Below are 18,981 nucleotides of genomic sequence, written 5' to 3' on the forward strand. Positions count from 1 at the left end.
GATGTGGCAGGCCAGAGTGAGTATACTTATCTACATTTACCCCTGGTAACATGCATATCAAGTTTCAAAGCAATATGACAGGTGATTTCAGAGCAAATTATTTTTCGACCGAAAATGAGAAGAATTGCCCCAAAATTACAAATATGAAAATTTCACCACAATTTGGAGACAGTCAACTAAGGTTGCTCCTTAGTACATGCATACCAAGTTTCAAAGCAATCAGAATTGTTAATTTGGAGAAAATGAATTTTTGCCCAAAAATGTGAAAAACTGCGCCAAAAATACAAACATGAAAATTTCACCACAATTTCTACAAATCCAACAGAAGACAACCCTAGGATTAAGTATATAAGTTTCAAAGCAATCTAACATGAACTTTGAGAGAAAAGGATTTGTTGACCAAAAATGGGAAAATTTGCAAATACCCAAATATACAAATTGCAAAATAGAAATATAAAAATTTCACAACAATTTGAACACATCTAACAGAGGCCAACCCTACGATCATGCATACCAAGTTTCAAGGCAATTGGATGAGCACTTTCAGAAAAGATATTTTGACCGAAATCGTAAAACATGCCAAAAATACAAATATCAAAATTTCACCACAATTTGAACGAATCTAACTAAAGTTGCCATAAATAACCTGCATACCAAATTTCCACCAAATCTGGCTTTTGGTCATTTGCATACCTTTGACACTGACACGTTCATTTGAACAAATTCACATCTCCTTCCCTAGGTGCACCTGAACACCAAATACTAAGATGGTAGGTACTGCAGTTTTGGATTTTTAAATGTGGACAGACAACATCCGCACATACTAACATACATGCATACAGACGCCGCCAACCTACCATATAAGCTCTCTTTGGTATATATACATATACCAAATGTGAACCAAAAAATTGTTAAGGTTGAAAGTTAACATACCTTTACTTCTGGTTGTTAGTGTCTCCACTTTTGCTTGATGAGAAGTTGAGTTATGCTCATTTTCAGTTTGACACGAGACAGATCTTGTTTCAATCTGGAATCAGAAATGAGGCTCTATTCAGTTTGAATGTAATTCTGTCCTGAGACTGAAGTATATTGCCAAACATCATGTGCAAAGATAGTGCAAGGTACAAAAAGTGAACGCAACATAACCAAAATTGAGAAGAATATATCATTATTGTGAAAACGTAGCCCCATGAAAATGTACAGTACCAGAATCACATAACTTGTAACCGCATTTTGCGGTATGCGGCAAACATGCGGTAACTGTGCGGTAGCATTGTTCTCTCCGGCAAGGTCTGCGGTATCTATTGTTTCATGCCCACTTCCCATTGTTTTATTGCCGCAAACACTGCGGCAACGCGTTTGCGGGAACTCACTGATGCCTCAAAACATGCGGCAACAGCAGTGCGGCAACACACTGACAACTCAAATGCTGCGGTAACACCTCGTTGCGATCGCATTCTATTGTTCTAAATGTTGAAACTTGTGCGGCAACTGAATGATTGACAGCTTCAAAACCACAGCTGAAGAAATTGCGACTCTGTAGGCCTATTACAAACCAAATATAAATGCAAATTTGAACTTCACGGAGTGGTCAACTGTAGGCCTACACAGCAAAACAGGAAAGGTGATTGGGAGTCAACTTAGCATGCTATTCACAGTAATTGAGCACCAAATCGCCAAAATTGTAAAGGGAAATATAAATCATGTCTTTCTGTTTGGTATACAATACAATGAATAGCCTATCACTGTAAAATATTTCTCTGGCTGGGTGGGCCGGGTGCGGTATGTTGCGAGTTTGAATCCGATCGATAATTTAATAAATTTCTTAAATAAAGATGACATCACTGATCTGAGAGAGACGTGATGTCGAAGAGAAATTCGATGATTTGAATCAGTAGTAGTGATTGTGACCATCAGGTAAGTCACGGTCCGGTGGTAAGTTGATGCCACAACACATCGCAGGAGACAGTTTTCTATTTTTCAATGCAAGAAGTGAATGCCAGTGAACTCGGAACTGATCACTGATCTGTACCAGTCATTTCAACTTTAGTGGTTGGTATATGCTCAAATACAGTTTTAAAATTTCCACAAGTACGATCCACGACTAACAATGCAGAATTTTTGTTGAAATAAAGCTTTTCCTCGTTTTCACTCATAAATTATCGTCAACCGATCATGACACCCGTTCCATAGCTTCATGTTTGTATCATGCGAGGAGGTGAAAAATGACCATGTACTCCCTTGTGACGGCGTCAAAGTGTATGGAGATAATCTAGGATTAGTGGTGTAAAGTCTTCAATGACAGTAAATTGCGAACAATAATTCTACAGACGCATTTATTTCTCTTCGGACGGGTGAAACTTCAGGCACCCATGCGCTGCGTAATCTGCTTGATCGATCGTGAAACTAACAGGGAGTCTGTAAAAACAACTGGTCATCAGTGTAGTGCACATGACTTTCCTATTTTACATCGTTTGTCCTTACTTTTGTCACTGTCATTCAACAATCTGTGGAGAGACTGTGCTCTAATACTATAGAAATATACCGCCATGGTAATATTTAGAACTGTCGTATCTCCTTATGTTTCCCGGTCGGACAAAGACGCCTCTATGACAGTACGGTCAGATAAGTCCCCGCAACCTTGTACAGAAAGAATTGCAGTCTATACACAACGATGTGCGCTGTGGCATAGGCAGTTACCCATGTTTGCGCTTTGAAATGCCCGATCGGACAGGTTTCGCAGTTTACGGTATCGAGACCCGGGTATCGAGACCATCTTTGTTACTATTGGAAATAGATATTTTGGCAATTTTACTCTAGAAATTTAATGTGAATAAGTGGCGACTTTTACCTGTATGCAATAGACCTTGGTGTTCCGTTAGCGGCAATCGAGAGCTGGGTACATACTGAGCTAAAAGAAAAGCAAAGTCTTGGATTTTAAAATTCGCTTTTGTTTTCGCACAGAGCCTTCAAAGCGTCAACTTGACGAGTTTTGCATAAATTATCAGCCCTTGTTCACGCTTGTCAAGCTGCAAGCTGTATCTTCACTTCCATGCTTTTTACCGGAAGTAAACTGGCTCCCAGTCGCCTGGCTTTTCTCGGAAGCTAAGTTCCAAAAAGTCATGGAACTGCATAGCTGGCCAAGCCAGGCGATCATCCCGCGATCAATCCCAACAGCCCTACAACTCAGCGCGGCGGTCTACTGATATTTAATCCTTCAATTTACTATATGTTTTGATATGCCCACAGACTTGGAGCCGGTCTAACTGGAAGTTTGAGAAACGGTCTTGCAGACTAAATATATTCATTACAGGTGAAAAATCTGGCGCCAGAATTGAAAAAGTTAGTGTTACTTTCGCCGAATAACAGTGTACACGACCCATATCTCCTTGTAATAACCCCACATCAGTTGAATTTATGGATGGTTTGTCTTTTTTCGAGATTAAATTCAAACTGTAATTTCGTAGAACTACGTTTTCTTCCCCCCCAGAATTGCGTACGTTCTTTGAATTCGGGCTTGTAAACCCTGAAGATCTCCGCGTCGAATATTTAAGCTAATGCTAAGCAGACTTAGAAATAATAGTTTAATGGCCGGTCTGTACGCTTCTTTACAACGATTATCGTGAACTCTTACCAAATATTGCAAAGTCAGCCGTGATTCCAGTGTCATCTGTCCCGTGTGAAAGGGGGTTCAGTACCCAAAACACGATTAAAAACATCGAAACGTAATTATCTGAGTGAAGATGCCGTAAATAATCTGATAGTTCTAACCATGGAAGCCCAAAACTTTACGCATTTGACTTCAGAGCAGCGAGGATAGAGTACAGGCAGCAAAGAGATCGTCGGAAGTTGTAATCTAAATGTAATTAGTCAGAAACAAATACCGTCGTCAGAGAATAGAACAGAAGAGTATTAAAGATTGTAAAAACTCGTCCAAAAAAAATTGTCACTGCTGATGTTTATTGAACACTTTATTCATTGACTTTTGAACTAGTTTTCGATATGGCGTATACAGCTGTTTTATAAGTGCTTACATGTAGTTGTACGCATTTTTGATACATTTTACGCGAATAATAAAAACATTTGCGTACAGCCTTACGCAGGTTTGAAAATCCTAACGGAAGCTCTGTAAATACCATTTATTATCCCTCGTAGAATTAATAGGAAATGAACACAGCAAAATAATTTACTAAATTACTGATTGATTTTATGGAAGACAATTCACGCGAGACAGTTTGCTGCTTGGAGACTGCTTCAAAGCACAGGTAGATTGTGAAAAGTGAAATTTTCTAGGGTCCCGACATCGTCAAAAGTTCACCCCTAAGCTGTTCAATGCTGTATATCATTAATAAAATACTCAAACAAGTCGGACTTTACTCATGTGAAAATCACTGTCAAAAGTGGCCGGGATTACATGCGATAAGTGACATGTCCAAATCGCGACCAGCCGCTCGATAAAATGCGCCTGGGAAGTTGATTTGCATCACCGTCCCTCCACCCAGGGTATTATTTAATTTCTTTGCACACATAGAGAAACCGGCTGGGGATATTCATCGTCGTAATAAACGTGCCTCTTTACGGCAATAGCTCAGCGCTACCCGTTTTGGCGTAGGTCAGCGGAGCAGAAATTAACAGTCCATGTAGCCGACAATGAGATGCGAATGATATGCTGTGGCTCGCGAGAATGGGGATATGGCGATTTGACGAAGTAGCTACAGGCCCAGTCTGGCGTGTTTATGGAAACATCGTGTGGGCATGGCACCTAGAAATCTACGTGGGACATTCATGTTCCCTAATGCCACGCTGCTTATTACAGTGAACAAGGAAAGACAAGATTTTACAGTCATAGTCTTTTCGACATTGTTTCAGAGCGGTCGGGTCGCCGATTACACATCGCTATGTACATGTTACATAAGTGAACAACTCACGTTCACAGACTTGTTGCAAAACATCCGGCCTTGACTATCTTTCAGGAGGGGACGTTCACTTTATCTCATAATAATAATTAAAGAATGAAAAAATATGGACAAGGTCTGGTCTTTTCAAGTTTTAGTTTAGAACTGATCAAAATCCTATGAATTGCATTTTCACTGCGATTTGCGGTTGAATTTCTTTGTGACTTGGCAACGACATGTTTGCATACTCCTGCTTTTTACCACTTCGTGAAAATGGTATCACCCATCCAACGCTATATGTACGTGTATCGATCATACAAAGAGAACGCATAAAAAAAAACGACGCTCGCGGTCATGCGGGTTCAAGGACATTCACAAGGAGACATCCTCTTCGAGTCTGTCACGGATATTTTACTAGTTTTGAAAACTTACAAAAGCCAGTGTTCGAAATTCGTGGGCATTGCAACACCCACCAGGGCAGGTAACTTGAAAAAGTTGTCTTCCCGGGTAAAACTAACCCCTTCTGAGATGATTATACCTCGCAGATCAAATGTAGTAAAATTTAAAAAAACAAAACAAATAAAACTACCAGCAACAGACACTGTGCTCTCCATTGGTTTTATGTTCTGTTAGAAAAATTACGAATTTGGGTAAAAAATAAACAGTGAGCACCAAATAAATCCAAGTGAATGTTGCCCCGTCAATTTATTACATTTTAAACCACGTGTCTTTTCTACTCAGGTCTTGAACGGGAGCGCTAGCGACAAGGAAATGAGAATCAACTTACATCTCAATAAAATTTGTTTGAAAACCTAGAACTTGCATTTTGTCCTTTACTTTTTTCACGTACGACTTTGCTCCTATGTCAACGTGATGGTACGCTAGTTTATATATCACGGGTGGAGGGACTGTGGTTATATGAGTCCGTACCAGCTAAGTCAACGGTAATAATGTTGTAGAAAATTGCAAGTGATTTCATCGGCGAACTGATTTTGCTTATAATTCCGTTTTATCTGTCAGTGAAAAGATCTGACTTGATGTTTCCGAGGTAGCCGCTATCTTACCGAAGCGCGAAGGCCAAGCTTGTCTGTCCAGTGTCCGTTTTCAAAATTATCTGAGCGCTCACGCATGCACTGTGTTCAGAGAAGTATTACACAGTGGGACTAAACTGGTCACTAAAACGCTGGAAATTCATTCTCTGTGTATAACAAAAAAATAAATAATTAATTTTAACAACTGACATGTCATTATGTTGAAAAATCCAGTTCCGAAAATGAGCAATATCGCGGAAGTATTGATACCGTCATCAACTGCGCAACCTGTCAGATCGGGCATTTATAGAAGCAAACATGGCTGCCACGCTCAGAAGTAAGCTTATCACTTGTGTCTACCGGTATTTCGTTGCCGCTACGCAGACCCCGCAGTGTAAAATACAATTCTGGGCTTCGGCAAATTGAGGCAGGTGTATGATCATGCTGTCGTAAGGTGACTTTATCCGACCGGGGAAAGATGACGAGATACGACAGTTTTAATATTACAATCGAGGTACACCTCTATTGTATTACCAAGCACCGTTGCGTCTCTCTCCATGAGTTCGTGAAGGGACGGGCTGTCAATGTTAGTTCAAAGTAAAGAAATTCTGGTGTGAGAAAGTCATGTCGATGCGATGTGCAGTGATGTTTTTAAAGACCTATACTGAGCAAGCTCCAGAAATAAATCAAAGATTAATTGCGCCCCTGAAGTATGTACGATTGCGTCGTTGTGTGCATTGTTACGTTGTACATGATTTTTGTGTATTCGTTTCGGGAATTATCAAAGTCGGGAATGGAATATGCATGGTCAGGAATGTCCGAGGCAGCTCATGAATTTGCACTTATAAAAGTACATGAACATTTGTTCTCCCAATCACATGAAGGCGCGACTTTGCACAAGTTTTAAATATCGGATATTTATAATCTAGTATCAAAGTTTGACATATCGACGTTTTCACTGTGGTGAGATTTCACCACCTCACAGTTCTGGCCAAACCCGACTTCCAAGGACTGACTCTAGTTTCGATATTAGACGATACTAGATTCTGTCAAATCGCAAGTAAATATCCGGTATATATATGAGATTTCACCACCTCACAGTTCTAGCCAAACCCGACTTCCAAGGACTGACTAGTTTCGATATTAGACGATACTAGATTCAGTCACACATTACACATTACCAGTAGAATTACGACATTGTCTTCGCTGCACTGTAACGTTTGCCGACAGTGACAAGGATAAGTTATCACCGTCCGAGTGTAAGAGCACTATGTCATTGTCACGTACTGTAAAGTGACAATGACATGATACATGTCAAGCAACTGATAAGGCAACCTTTTCAGTATACATTCTTCTACAAAATTCAGAGTATGTTGCGTCACCACTGAAACCGTTGTTGACAGCCAACACGAGATTACATATCCATCGAAATTGCCTTGGTTAAAATCGAACAGCAAAGTGGCGTAAAGCCTGCCTATGGTTCATTCCGCCAAAGGTAAATTTCACATTACAGTGAAATGCTTCTGTCATGATCTCAAACAAGAGAAAAGGAAGAAGATTTAAACCTCTTTTGGTGAGTCATTTTTAGCGGATTCATTTTAGAAGAAATATTTTTCACTGCAGTTATTTTCGAAATTACTTTAATCACGGTCCCTCCACAATTTGTGGAGGGACCGTGCTTTAATCGACAATATTGCCACTTTATGACAACGTTATGTGATCAAGGTCATGCAGAGTCCAAAGGTCATGGCGGCCATGCTTTTGCAATGACGATGCGATCTACACTTTCTCGATAATTTCGCGGGTTATTTATCTTACTTTTCGCCAATGTTTTCGACCTAACACGGTCCCTCCACGTGGAGGGACCGTGGACCTAACCATATGACATGCATTTACAACTGTCGCGTTATTTTACTCGAATGAGAATGAAATCGTTGGGTTTTTAACAATACCGTAGCCGCTACGTGCTACCTCTCTCAATATGGTGCGGAATAAATGTGACTGTGAGACCGTATTTAGTATCGATTCGGCCCCTTGACAATCATCTGCTCGACAATTATGCCACGAACGAGTAACAACTTACAACTGCGTAGACATGGGTTTTATTTCTCATCAACTAATCACTCTGTTTTATTGTGTAGCGTTTATCTAACCATGGATGTCTATTTTTTACATCCATGATCTAACGCATAACGCAACTTCGGAATGATTATAAAGAAAGGAAAGACGAAAAATACAAGATCTGGGTTTTCGTAATTAATTTTATTCCCATGATAGCTGTCATTTCTTGGTCTTTTCATTCGATGCCTGTGTAAAAAGGACGAAAGTGGTTAAAACAATAATACAGTGATCGAATAATAATGTATTTAATAAAAGTTTGTTGCCAGATTTCGAACTCGCATTTGCGACTTCATTCAGAATTAACAACGCAACTCTGAAATTGCCGAGCCATTCCTCTATATTTGGAAGTTCCTTTTTAAAACTTTAAATTTTTGTTTAGTATTGTGTATTTTCGTCGGTCTTCATTTCGTTGGTATTGCAATCAATGATAAAGAAGACGTAAAATGTCGTTTGCGGACATGACATGCTCATTGAAATTGCAGGAAAGCTGGGTAAAGCCTGCCTATGGTTGATTTCCGCCAGAGCAGAGGTAAATTTCGATTGGATTCAAACATGAATTCCATTTACAACTGTCTGGTTATTGTACTCAAATGGGAATTAAATCATTACGTTTTAACAATAGCTGATACATGTACCTCTCCGAATGGTGAGGGATAAATGTGAGACCTATTTAGTATCGATTCGGCCCCTTTATCATCATCTGCTTGACATCTATGCCACGAACGAGAAACAACTTACAACTGCGTAGACGTTTTTCGTAACAACGTACTCATCAACTAATCACTCTGTTTTATTGTGTAGTGTTCATCTAACACATGACGTGACCTCAGAACATCATGAAAAAAGGAAAAGACGAAATATGCAAGATCTGGGTTTTCGTGATAAATTTTATTTCCTATGCGAGCTGTCGTTTCTTGGTGTTTTTTAATCCTATGCCTATGTTAAAAGGACGCAAGGATTAAACAGTAATACAGTAATCGGCAATAATATATATGCATACAGTGTAATAAAACAGATTGTTGCCAAACTGGAAGCTCGCAGACACATGAATGAACAGTGTTTCTGTTCATTTTGTCAACAATACCACGACTGTACATGCTACTTCCGGTATTAGCAATTACTTGGTGGCATCGGGCCAGACCATTCGATAATGATTTTCTGATGGACATGCACAGTGAACAACGCATGGTCAACTCGATATCGATAATGCAATGAGTTTAGCTGGGCAGTTTTGGAGCAACAACATATAATCAATCGCTCTTTTCTCCAAATGTTTGCACTATGAAACATTGACTGGGCAAAAAGTTGCAACATTTTATGATAGTAGACGAAAGGAATTGGAGCGTCAAGAACGTGACAAAAACGCGAGGTAATAGGAGTATTGTATGTACATTACGAAGGGCATTTTAGACATTCTTTCCATCGTGAGATGAGCTGCAAGGGTCGTGTTTCGACGTGACTTGGACGCGTCTCGGATGCGTCTTGAACCACAGGGTACACAGGCTTGTTGTTTATTTGTGTTTGTTTGTTTGTGTGTATGTTTGTGTTTGTTTATTTGTTATTTTTAATAAAATAACAGCGAAAAGCTGTTTTGTTAATATTTGTCAATAAAGAGCAGTTTATTTGTTTATTTGTTTGTTTATATATTTATTTGTTTGTTTGTTTGTTGATACGTATTTCCGATGGTTAGGGTTAGGGTTAGGGTTAGGGTTAGGCTTAAGTTAGGGTTAGGGTTAGGGTTAGGCTTATTCACTCCTCTATATATTGAGACAAGGGAGCAAGTGGGATTCCAACATCTGTATTTTCAAGTCAAGAAAAACACACCAAATAAATGCCGGACAATTGAAATATTGGGTTTGTGGCAGCATCATGTCCTGTACTTACCACACCTATCCTTTAATTCGATGGAAAGGGCAAAAATCGGCGATATTTAGCATCTTTCTCCTTTGATTCGTACAGTTTGTACGGCAAAACGTAAGTGTCACACTTTAGCGGTTAGTACGTCAGTGAAATTCAAATCTGACCAATCAGATAGCTTGTTAGCCCTGCCTTGGCCCGAACTGGAGACGTTACCGTTGTGGGGCTCGAACCAGCATGATTTTACTTTGGCGCATTTTGCCATGTTCATTTTCCCTTTACGAATCGTCGACAACTTTGTATGCCGAACATTCACTTTGGTCTTATGAGAAGAAGGTTCCACTAGAGTACTTCAACTATACATCTGTGCGAAACGCACTCATTTCCAATCAGTTCGTGAGATATACGAGCCTCAATGGAAAAAAAAACATGAGCGTAAACCCGGAAGTAAGCAAATACAGAGAGACCGTCGCCACGCTATGGTTGAATTTCCGCGGCTGGAAAAGTTGTTCTTGGTATTGGTTCAATTCTAATAGTTTTCTAGCTGTCGAAAGTAAACTACGGGCAGTAACCTTCATACCACGAACAATACTGTACTCGTCCGAGTATATATAAGCCCCCGGTTCGGCAACACTGAACGGTGGTAAAAACTGTGGAGGGGCTCGAGCATCCCATTTTTTTTCTGCCACGGTCGCTTAACTTATGCTAATTTTATGCACGATTTTTTCAACTCCTCTGGATGTGTCTATCGCTTTCCAAATCAACTTTATCCAAAGGTAATGATTACACAATCTCTGAATACAGAAGTGACATTTTGGTAAAATTTCAGCGTCGAAAAAACCTCAAACTTGAAACAAGACGTCATGTACATGTATGCTGCTGATCTGAGTGTATGTGAACTGGCATGGCATGCATATTGCCTACACGGAAAGGCAACTCAATATTCCTGTATCAAACCGTATACATCTTGTGAAAACAACAACATAGCAGTGATTGTAATAGTCACCAGGAAAAAAAGCTTTACAAATGAAAGGATAATTGCTTCACACAAGAGCAACTGCATGTTCACATGAAAACAGACATCGTGGCCGTCAATGAAAATAAACCATGCAGACGTGTGTGAGACTATTCTATTTAGGCGACGGGGTGAGCAGGGTCAAAGAATCAAGAAAGTACTGGAAAAACGTGTCATTTTCCTTACGTTGCTGTCAAGGGAACTCGAGTTTTCCATTGTTTTTACATCTTTTAATGGTTAAAGTATGTTCCGTTGTCATGAACAGTGAATCAACGACTTTTTTGTTGCATTCTCGATATCTGCGAACACGTATTAGTCACAGGCACGACTGCATCTTGCTGTGGTATAGTCGCTTGAGAACTGGCGTTCGCGTATACTGCTGTGAGTCTAACAAGCTGCCTGATTGGTCCGATTTGAATTTCTCTGACGTACTAACCCGCCAAAGTGTGACACTTACGTTTTGCCGTACAAACTGTACGAATCAAATGAGGAAGATGCTAAATATCGCCGATTTTTGCCCATTCCATCGAATTAAAGGATAGGTGTGGTAAGTACAGGACATGATGCTGCCACAAACCCAATATTTCAATTGTCCGGCATTTATTTGGTGTGTTTTTCTTGACTTGAAAATACAGATGTTGGAATCCCACTTGCTCCCCTTGTCTCAATATATAGAGGGAGTGAATAAGCCTAACCCTAACCCTAACCCTAACTTAAGCCTAACCCTAACCCTAACCCTAACCCTAACCCTAACTCAAGCCTAACCCTAACCCTAACCATCGGAAATACGTATCAACAAACAAACAAACAAATAAATATATAAACAAACAAATAAACAAATAAACTGCTCTTTATTGACAAATATTAACAAAACAGCTTTCGCTGTTATTTATTAAAAATAACAAATAAACAAACACAAACATACACACAAACAAACAAACACAAATAAACAACAAGCCTGTGTACCCTGTGCTTGAACGTGTCTAAATGCCATCAAAACCAGTCGAGTCTGAATGCAAGTTTTGCTGTATACTGTACATTTCCGTACACTTACAAAAAGTACAAAGGAAAAAAATGCAAGAAATGCTTTCAGGTACCCAACTTTGCCTAGATCGCTATGGTGAAAACTTGTGACCGTGATTGTAAAACTCAGAGGGCGGGGCAAAAGCAAACCTTCACAAAAGGTCTGTGCGGCAACCAACTTGGGGTCATTAACACCTCGTCAATTGCCGCAATACCGCACGTTCTTTTGTTGTACATGTCGCAACTGCTGCGGGAACTATTGTTCACTTACCGCATTTACCGCAATCGAGGACAAAGAAAATCAACAGCTAACAAAAGAGGTGTTACCGCGAAGTTACCGCACCAGCAGGTAGGCCAACAGCGCGGCAAAAGCTACAAGTTATGTGATTCTGGTACTGTAAATGGTTATTAAAGTGACCCAGTCATTTTATACCATTTTTGAAATATATTGTTTTGATTCTATTGATCAAGATAAGTAATAACATCAGGAAATACAAAATATCACAGAAAAGAGCATTTGATTCAGGCTAAACCCCCCCCCCCCCCCCCCAAGAATCCCATATTTCACAGCGGTTTCTGAATATCAGTGAATGTCCATAATGATTGATAGTAACTATCCCATACTACAGGAAGGAGTCAACAAACAGCAAGCACATCACACTGTGCTACTACACTAGCAGCTTTTGTATGCATTGTTTGCCTCAGACTCAGATTGTATGAATGTCAGTGACAAACATCCCGAAGTCACCTTCTTTAGAAATGCAAATGAGTTTCAAACCATCCACCAATCTGTGCATCATTGCATGATTAATTACTAACCGTGATTTGAAAATTATCACAAAAACACAGTAAGAAGTGATGCCTGGAAAAGTACAGTATAAGAACATTTTGAAGGGGAATATGCTATTATACCTGTACCTCATTTATATTTTACAGAGACATTCTGTGAAAGGATAGAGTCAATTGCATCTTTGAACACTGTTTGAAATTTTTATGGTCATGAAGTCAGTCATTATATCATTCAGCATCTGCAAACATGTAAAATAAGTGGTTGAAATGATACATTTTAAGGTAAACAACGATTTGGGACAGATAGATACAGGCTTGACAATTTTTTTTCAAGTTCACTTGTCCGTCAGACAAGTGGATTTTCAATTTCACTTGTCCTCTCAAAATTTTACTTGTCCTCCATTTGTAATAATCAAGACCAAAATACTTGCGACAAATTCAGTAGGGGCTTTCAGGGCTTTCTTATTTTGGTAATTTTCGCCGATGTTGACACCGATTTTTCTCAAAAGTTTACATTGAAGTAGGCCTGCGTACGGTCTGTGTGTTCCTGGCGTTATACGGCCTCCACCACTCAGGCCGTATAATGCCGGGAACACACAGACCTGTACGCAGGGCGAACATTGAATTTGAAGGTACATATCATACATCGGCTTCCCGTGTTTGGCAAGCATAAATGCCGTCGTAAAAAGATTGGTCAGTTTCTGTCGCTGGTCGTCGTCATTCGGTTCACGCATTGCGAGTGCATGCGATCGGATTGTTGGCAAGTGAAACCGTATCGGGCTCAGCAGCGGGACCCACAAAATTTCCACAATCATTGTCCCCGTCACGATCTCATCTGCAATGCGCCAAACAGTCCAAATGCGGTTGACTAAACTCGTGAGACCTTATCGATTCAACGCGAAACATGTCGTATCTGTCAAGAAAAGCATTTCGCTTGGTTTGGCCATGGAGGTAGTCTCTTCCTACCTCCATGGTTTGGCAATGATGGGGTATTTGAGACACGACGTACAGAACATTTGGAACCGTCATATTTCAACCAAGGCCACTATGCTTTCCAAATTCCATTTCGGGAGATAACATCTACGGCGTTTTTCCTCATCATAACGCTTATGTTTAGATCTTTTGTCAGAAACATCGTTCTAATCATCACATCGAGTCGTTGATTCTCAGACGATCCCACTCACGCTGGCCCTCATGGCGCCGTCGTAAATCATCACAATGTCGTTTCTCAGAGTTACATAATGCCCATCATCGTAAATTACGTGCCTCTTTACGGCAACAACTTTGCTTGATTTTTGCGTAGGTCTGCGGAGCGCTCTAGCTCGCGAAAATGCACAATGCCTTGTTTGCATTAGTGGAAATATTACCGTAAAATACTCATATTTACAGCGATCACTCCACAAACTATCTGCAAACAATGTTCGTCTACCTCGCGAGGCCGCATAAATGATTGTGAAGTACTGCACGGTCGATCGCCGATAAGCACTATGGCATTGGGTTTTGCAATTTCTTACCTAATTTGTGGGGCGGAGCAGTCAGCATACAACAAAGAAATGCTGTTTACCGCCAAATTTTAAGCAACTTTTTAATTGGACGATGAAATAATTTCATGTCTATCATCGGAAAAATTGCAACTTTGTGTGAATCGGCAAGTGAATCGCAGAAGAATGTCACAATCGTATCTAAAAAAGTCAGTGATTGACATTTATTTTGTGTGAACGACAACGCAGATCGGGCGACACGTGCACCAACCGCAACTTAGGTTCGCGTTGATTGCGCCATGAGTTGTATAAACAACTTGTCTGGCGGGCGACCAGATTTTATTTTTGACTTGCCCGAACGTAAATTTCACTTGTCCCGGGCGTCGGGCGATAGGAATTGTCAAGCCCTGAGATATTCAGACTGTAAAATTTAGAAAGTGCCTTAGGATCACATATTTGGACTGTCAAATTTTGAAGTACCTTTCTGGTCTACCACTTGTGTGCATGCAGTGCTCATTAGAACCTCATGAAGTAAATACAATGTAACATTTTCAGTATCATTCTTGTAAAAATTGAAAATATTTTACACCATACCCACAGGGTGGTGACCATTTTGAATTTTAAGTGTCTGTTTAAAACCAAATGTTGCAAGTGACCCATGAATTTTATTTTTATTCCAAAAGAGGGGACGTGGTTCAAAATTTCTTTGAGACAAGTTTGAGCAAACGTTTATGTCTTTCAAAATCAATGCACTTACAGATAATAAGAGGAAGAAATGATGATACTTCTAGAATTTACTATGACCTAACAGTTGTTGGAATAATACTACCAACCTTACATTTGATTTGAATTGCCTCAGTCTGTGTGTGAGTATCACATGTTAGTTTACATCTCTGGGTTGTTGCAGAATTCACTGTTGATGGCACTGTCTCCTTTTGTCCGCCACCTTCCTCACTATTACCACTCGGAATCAAATTTCCTCTTGGCTGTTCTTGCGCAAATGCTGTTGATGCCTGAAAGCAAGCGACCTGGCAGCCAAAATAATCACAAAACAACAATGAGAGATTTGTAATTCCACTTGGAATCAGAATACTCCGAGAGGTGGTGCTTATTTCTGAAAACAAAAAGAAATCCACCTGCACGGATTAGCAGTGTTTTTTGTTATATTGAAATCAAAACAATGAGCAAATCCTGACTCTAATTATTCTCTGAAAATTCTGCAACAAACAACAGAGGCACTTTGTTCTGCTTGACCATAGACAGTGGAGCCATGCGCTGTCTTTGATTTGACAGCTAGCGTTTGCAACAGCACAATTGGTAGAATGTAAAATATGAGCTAAAAAAGGCAACTGCATGGTCCTTAAATATTTGGAAAAAATTCAACTGTTGGAGTGTGTTTCTTGGGATTCAGGTGGCTTTGGTACGAAATTGTGTGGGGCCTAGTTTTGGTGCGAAGTGCTAACTTGTCCCTAGCTGCATAGTTTTGGAGGGTCTATGCTAGCTGGCAATAATTGTAGCCATGGTAGGCCGTGAAGCTTGGGCTTGTGTCATGCGGCTCGCGCTTGGTTGGGGCATAGTGCAAGCCGCATAACACAAGCCCAAGCCCCATGGCCAACCAAGGCTACAATTATCACAGGGAATTGAGTAATCTTGTTGTTGTTATTGTTGTTGTTGTTATTGTTGTTGTTGTTGTTGTTGATGGTGATGATGATGATGACAATAATAAAAAATATTAAAAAACAATGTGTCATTCCTTGCTGTTGTTTGTCGATGTTGTAGACAAAAAATTGTAAAAGAAAACTGTAATCGTGACCAAAAAACGACGTAGGTCGCCCAACGTCACTCCCGTCCTATAGTAGGACGGGAGTGACGTTGGGCGACCTACGTCGTTTTTTGGTCACGATTACAGTTTTCTTTTACAATTATCTACAACATCGACAAACAACAGCAAGGAATGACACATTGTTTTTTAATATTTTTTATTATCGTCATCATCATCATCATCATTAACAACAACAACAACAATAACAACAACAACAACAAGAAGATTACTCAATTCCCTGTGATAAAACACAGCCCTGCTATGCAGAGGTATGTTTACATAAAATAAAAGTGAGTTTTTTAGAGAGTTCCTGTAAGACTGCATGCTTTTATTTTGCATCTGTGATAGCGATCTGCTATGTACGTAGACTTGTTTACAATCTGTGAACACACAAAAACGTAGTAAATTGAAGGAATATAGTTTATCCGACTGTCTCGTAAATGGAGGGCTGTGGGTGAACGCAAAAGGCCAAGCGACCAGGGTAGGCCAGCCATAGCTGCATTGCTGTAGCTCGAGCTTTTGCCTGTGTAGGTCGGACGGTCTGGTTTTGCTATCCGGCCCAAATACCCAGGCAAAACCTCGATCTACAGCAATGCAGCTAGGCTAGCTGTGGGTCTACGGCTGTGGTGGTTATACGGGATTCCTACCTTTTACGGGCTGATTTCGACCTGTGGTCACTGGTGGCGAGGTTAAAAGTCGTAAAAGTCAAGGCAGGAATCCCGTCTGTAACCACCACAGCTATGGACAAACAGCTATATAGGCCAGCCAGGAAGTTAAGTTACTGGCAGCATGGAGGTAGGAAGAGTCTCTTCCTACCTCCATGCTCTGGCAGTAACTGCTGCAAAGAAAAGCCAAACGACTGGGTGAGTCTGCTATTTACTGTACTCACTGGATAAATTCCACTTGCTTCGAAACTAGGAGCATTGGTCGACGGTATTTCTTGTTCGTCGGTCGACAAGTTAGTACTAGTGTTGTTGAAACAATCTCGCAGGATGGATGTACTGCCACGATTAGAGGTACATAGTGATAATGTGGGAACCGCGTTGGGTTTCAGTCTGGGTCGGCGACGGTACCCGAATTGTAATCTTGGATGATGATGCCTTTCACTGCCATATAAATACGAGTCTTCATCGAAGTGGTCGCTACATATGAAGCTGTACATTTTTGGACCATCCCAGTCAGCCCGGGTTGATTTCACGACTTCCGACCACAGTTGACGTAGCACTTTATCCGACGGGAAGCGGAAAAGACTCGCTTCTGAACTCATGTTGTTGGTGCACCAACCGATCGAGCAACTTCTCCCCATTTTGACGGGGAAATCTACGACAGACACACTGTAAAAGTCTGGCAATCGTTCATACGACCCGGACTATTTTGCATCATGGGCCCCACTTCCGACACGAGCGTAAAGCTGGCGTCATCCTCATCCTCAAGTGAGCTTCGTATGACGCTACTCAGCGTCAGCTTCAGCGTCACATCCTACTGTAAAAGTTACTAAAACAGAGAGAAGGCGATCCTAGAGTTTGGCAAAAGAAATTGGGTGCAGTTATGTTTTCTAAGAAGTCACCACAGAGTTTTAAATGTGAAAACGGATGCAATGTTTTCCTTTAGGTGGGGAGGAGGGTTTAAATCTTGACAACTGGTTGACTTGAAAGGGGAATGGATATCTTTCCATTTTACCGAGCATAGGTCAACAAAACCGCACATTGATTTGGCTGCGATCACTTTGTGGTTTTATTACCACTCAGTATTGCACATAATAAAGATATACATTTTGTGGCCTGCTGTATGACAACATGATGAACTTCAGCAGTATCCGACGGTTCTGCCAAGAAATGATGTGTTTGGTAGAAATGTATTATCAACTACAGCTCCTTGATTTGTACCAAGGGATATTTAGGCCTAAATACTAATAATTTCTTCTCCTTTCCATAACATGAGTTTTGCTGTACTACTATCCTCAGTTTATGTTCTCAAAACCCTTATTCCAGAGTGTATTGATAACAAGTGTTCACAGGATATGCCGGCAAACCTGAGATGCAATAAATGAACCCATTGTTTTTCCAAGTATTTCAAAGTATTTACTTCCAGCTTACACATCATCTCCTCCCGCAAATACCCATTTGCCTACAAATTCAAAATGTTCATTCAAATTAAGAAAAAGATAAAAAAATAAAATTTATGCCAGACAAAGTGAAAACGAATTAAGCTACTCTTTGTAATATTCCTTAAAAAGGTACGTCTAAACACACTATGCAGTTTATTTGGACAATATTAAGGAAGATCGTTAACATAAAATTGGTGCTTTGACTGCAATGCACGGTAGCAGTAGGGTTTTACTGTCGTGTTGGTGTCACGCCTCAATAACACTAATTTGTTCAATGAGCAAAGGGTAGCATAAGAAATACGGGTGTCCGTCAGTGGACGAAAGTAATCATGGCACTTGCCGGAGATAAATTTTAATTTTGTTATGAGAATGATCTTAAATTGAATTCTTTGCTGGACTGGTAGCCAATATGACAGGTGTCATATATTTACAGTTTCTAGTACCGGTAACTGGTCGAGCTGCGGCATTCTGTATTTTTTGTAACTTAGGCAAAAAAAAAAAAAAAAAGAAAAATTGTGTGTTTCCGGTAACCCGACCTACCCTAGTTCAAACCCCCCGACCCTAAACTTTTTTTTGGACCTTGAAAACAAATCCCGCGAGATTGGCTGGGAAAAGTTTTAAATCACGCGTGATTTCATGACGTCATTAAACAACAATGGCGACTGCTTGTGCAAGCGTGTTTTCCCTAACATGTGAGAAATGCGATCACGTTCAAGAAAAAATGTAAAAAGTGTGAAAGAGGCTCCCCACCTAACTATCCAAAATGTTTTTGTGTCGAGTTTGTGTTTGATTCGTTTCAAAAATGTGTTCCTACATCTGCTACATTCTTATCCGATTGTT

At 40.3% G+C, this 18,981-nt stretch overlaps 1 protein-coding gene across 1 annotated transcript in view; it reads right to left on the reverse strand.

Annotated features, from left to right (window-relative positions):
* The window catches only part of LOC139140584 (uncharacterized), a 22,724-nt gene extending 5,204 nt beyond the window's left edge, over window positions 1-17,520 (reverse strand). Inside the window, exons 1-3 of the mRNA XM_070709929.1 lie at window positions 16,924-17,520; window positions 15,046-15,240; window positions 934-1,027 (exon numbers count right to left, since the gene is read on the reverse strand). Of these exons, the coding sequence (XP_070566030.1) occupies window positions 934-1,027; window positions 15,046-15,240; window positions 16,924-17,340 (706 nt within the window). The 5' untranslated portion in view covers window positions 17,341-17,520. The remainder of the gene's footprint in view (window positions 1-933; window positions 1,028-15,045; window positions 15,241-16,923) is intronic.
* Between the last annotated feature and the right edge of the window lie 1,461 nt (window positions 17,521-18,981).

This window comes from Ptychodera flava, chromosome 9, assembly GCF_041260155.1.
Source record: "Ptychodera flava strain L36383 chromosome 9, AS_Pfla_20210202, whole genome shotgun sequence".
In the NCBI taxonomy this organism is placed as follows: domain Eukaryota; kingdom Metazoa; phylum Hemichordata; class Enteropneusta; family Ptychoderidae; genus Ptychodera; species Ptychodera flava.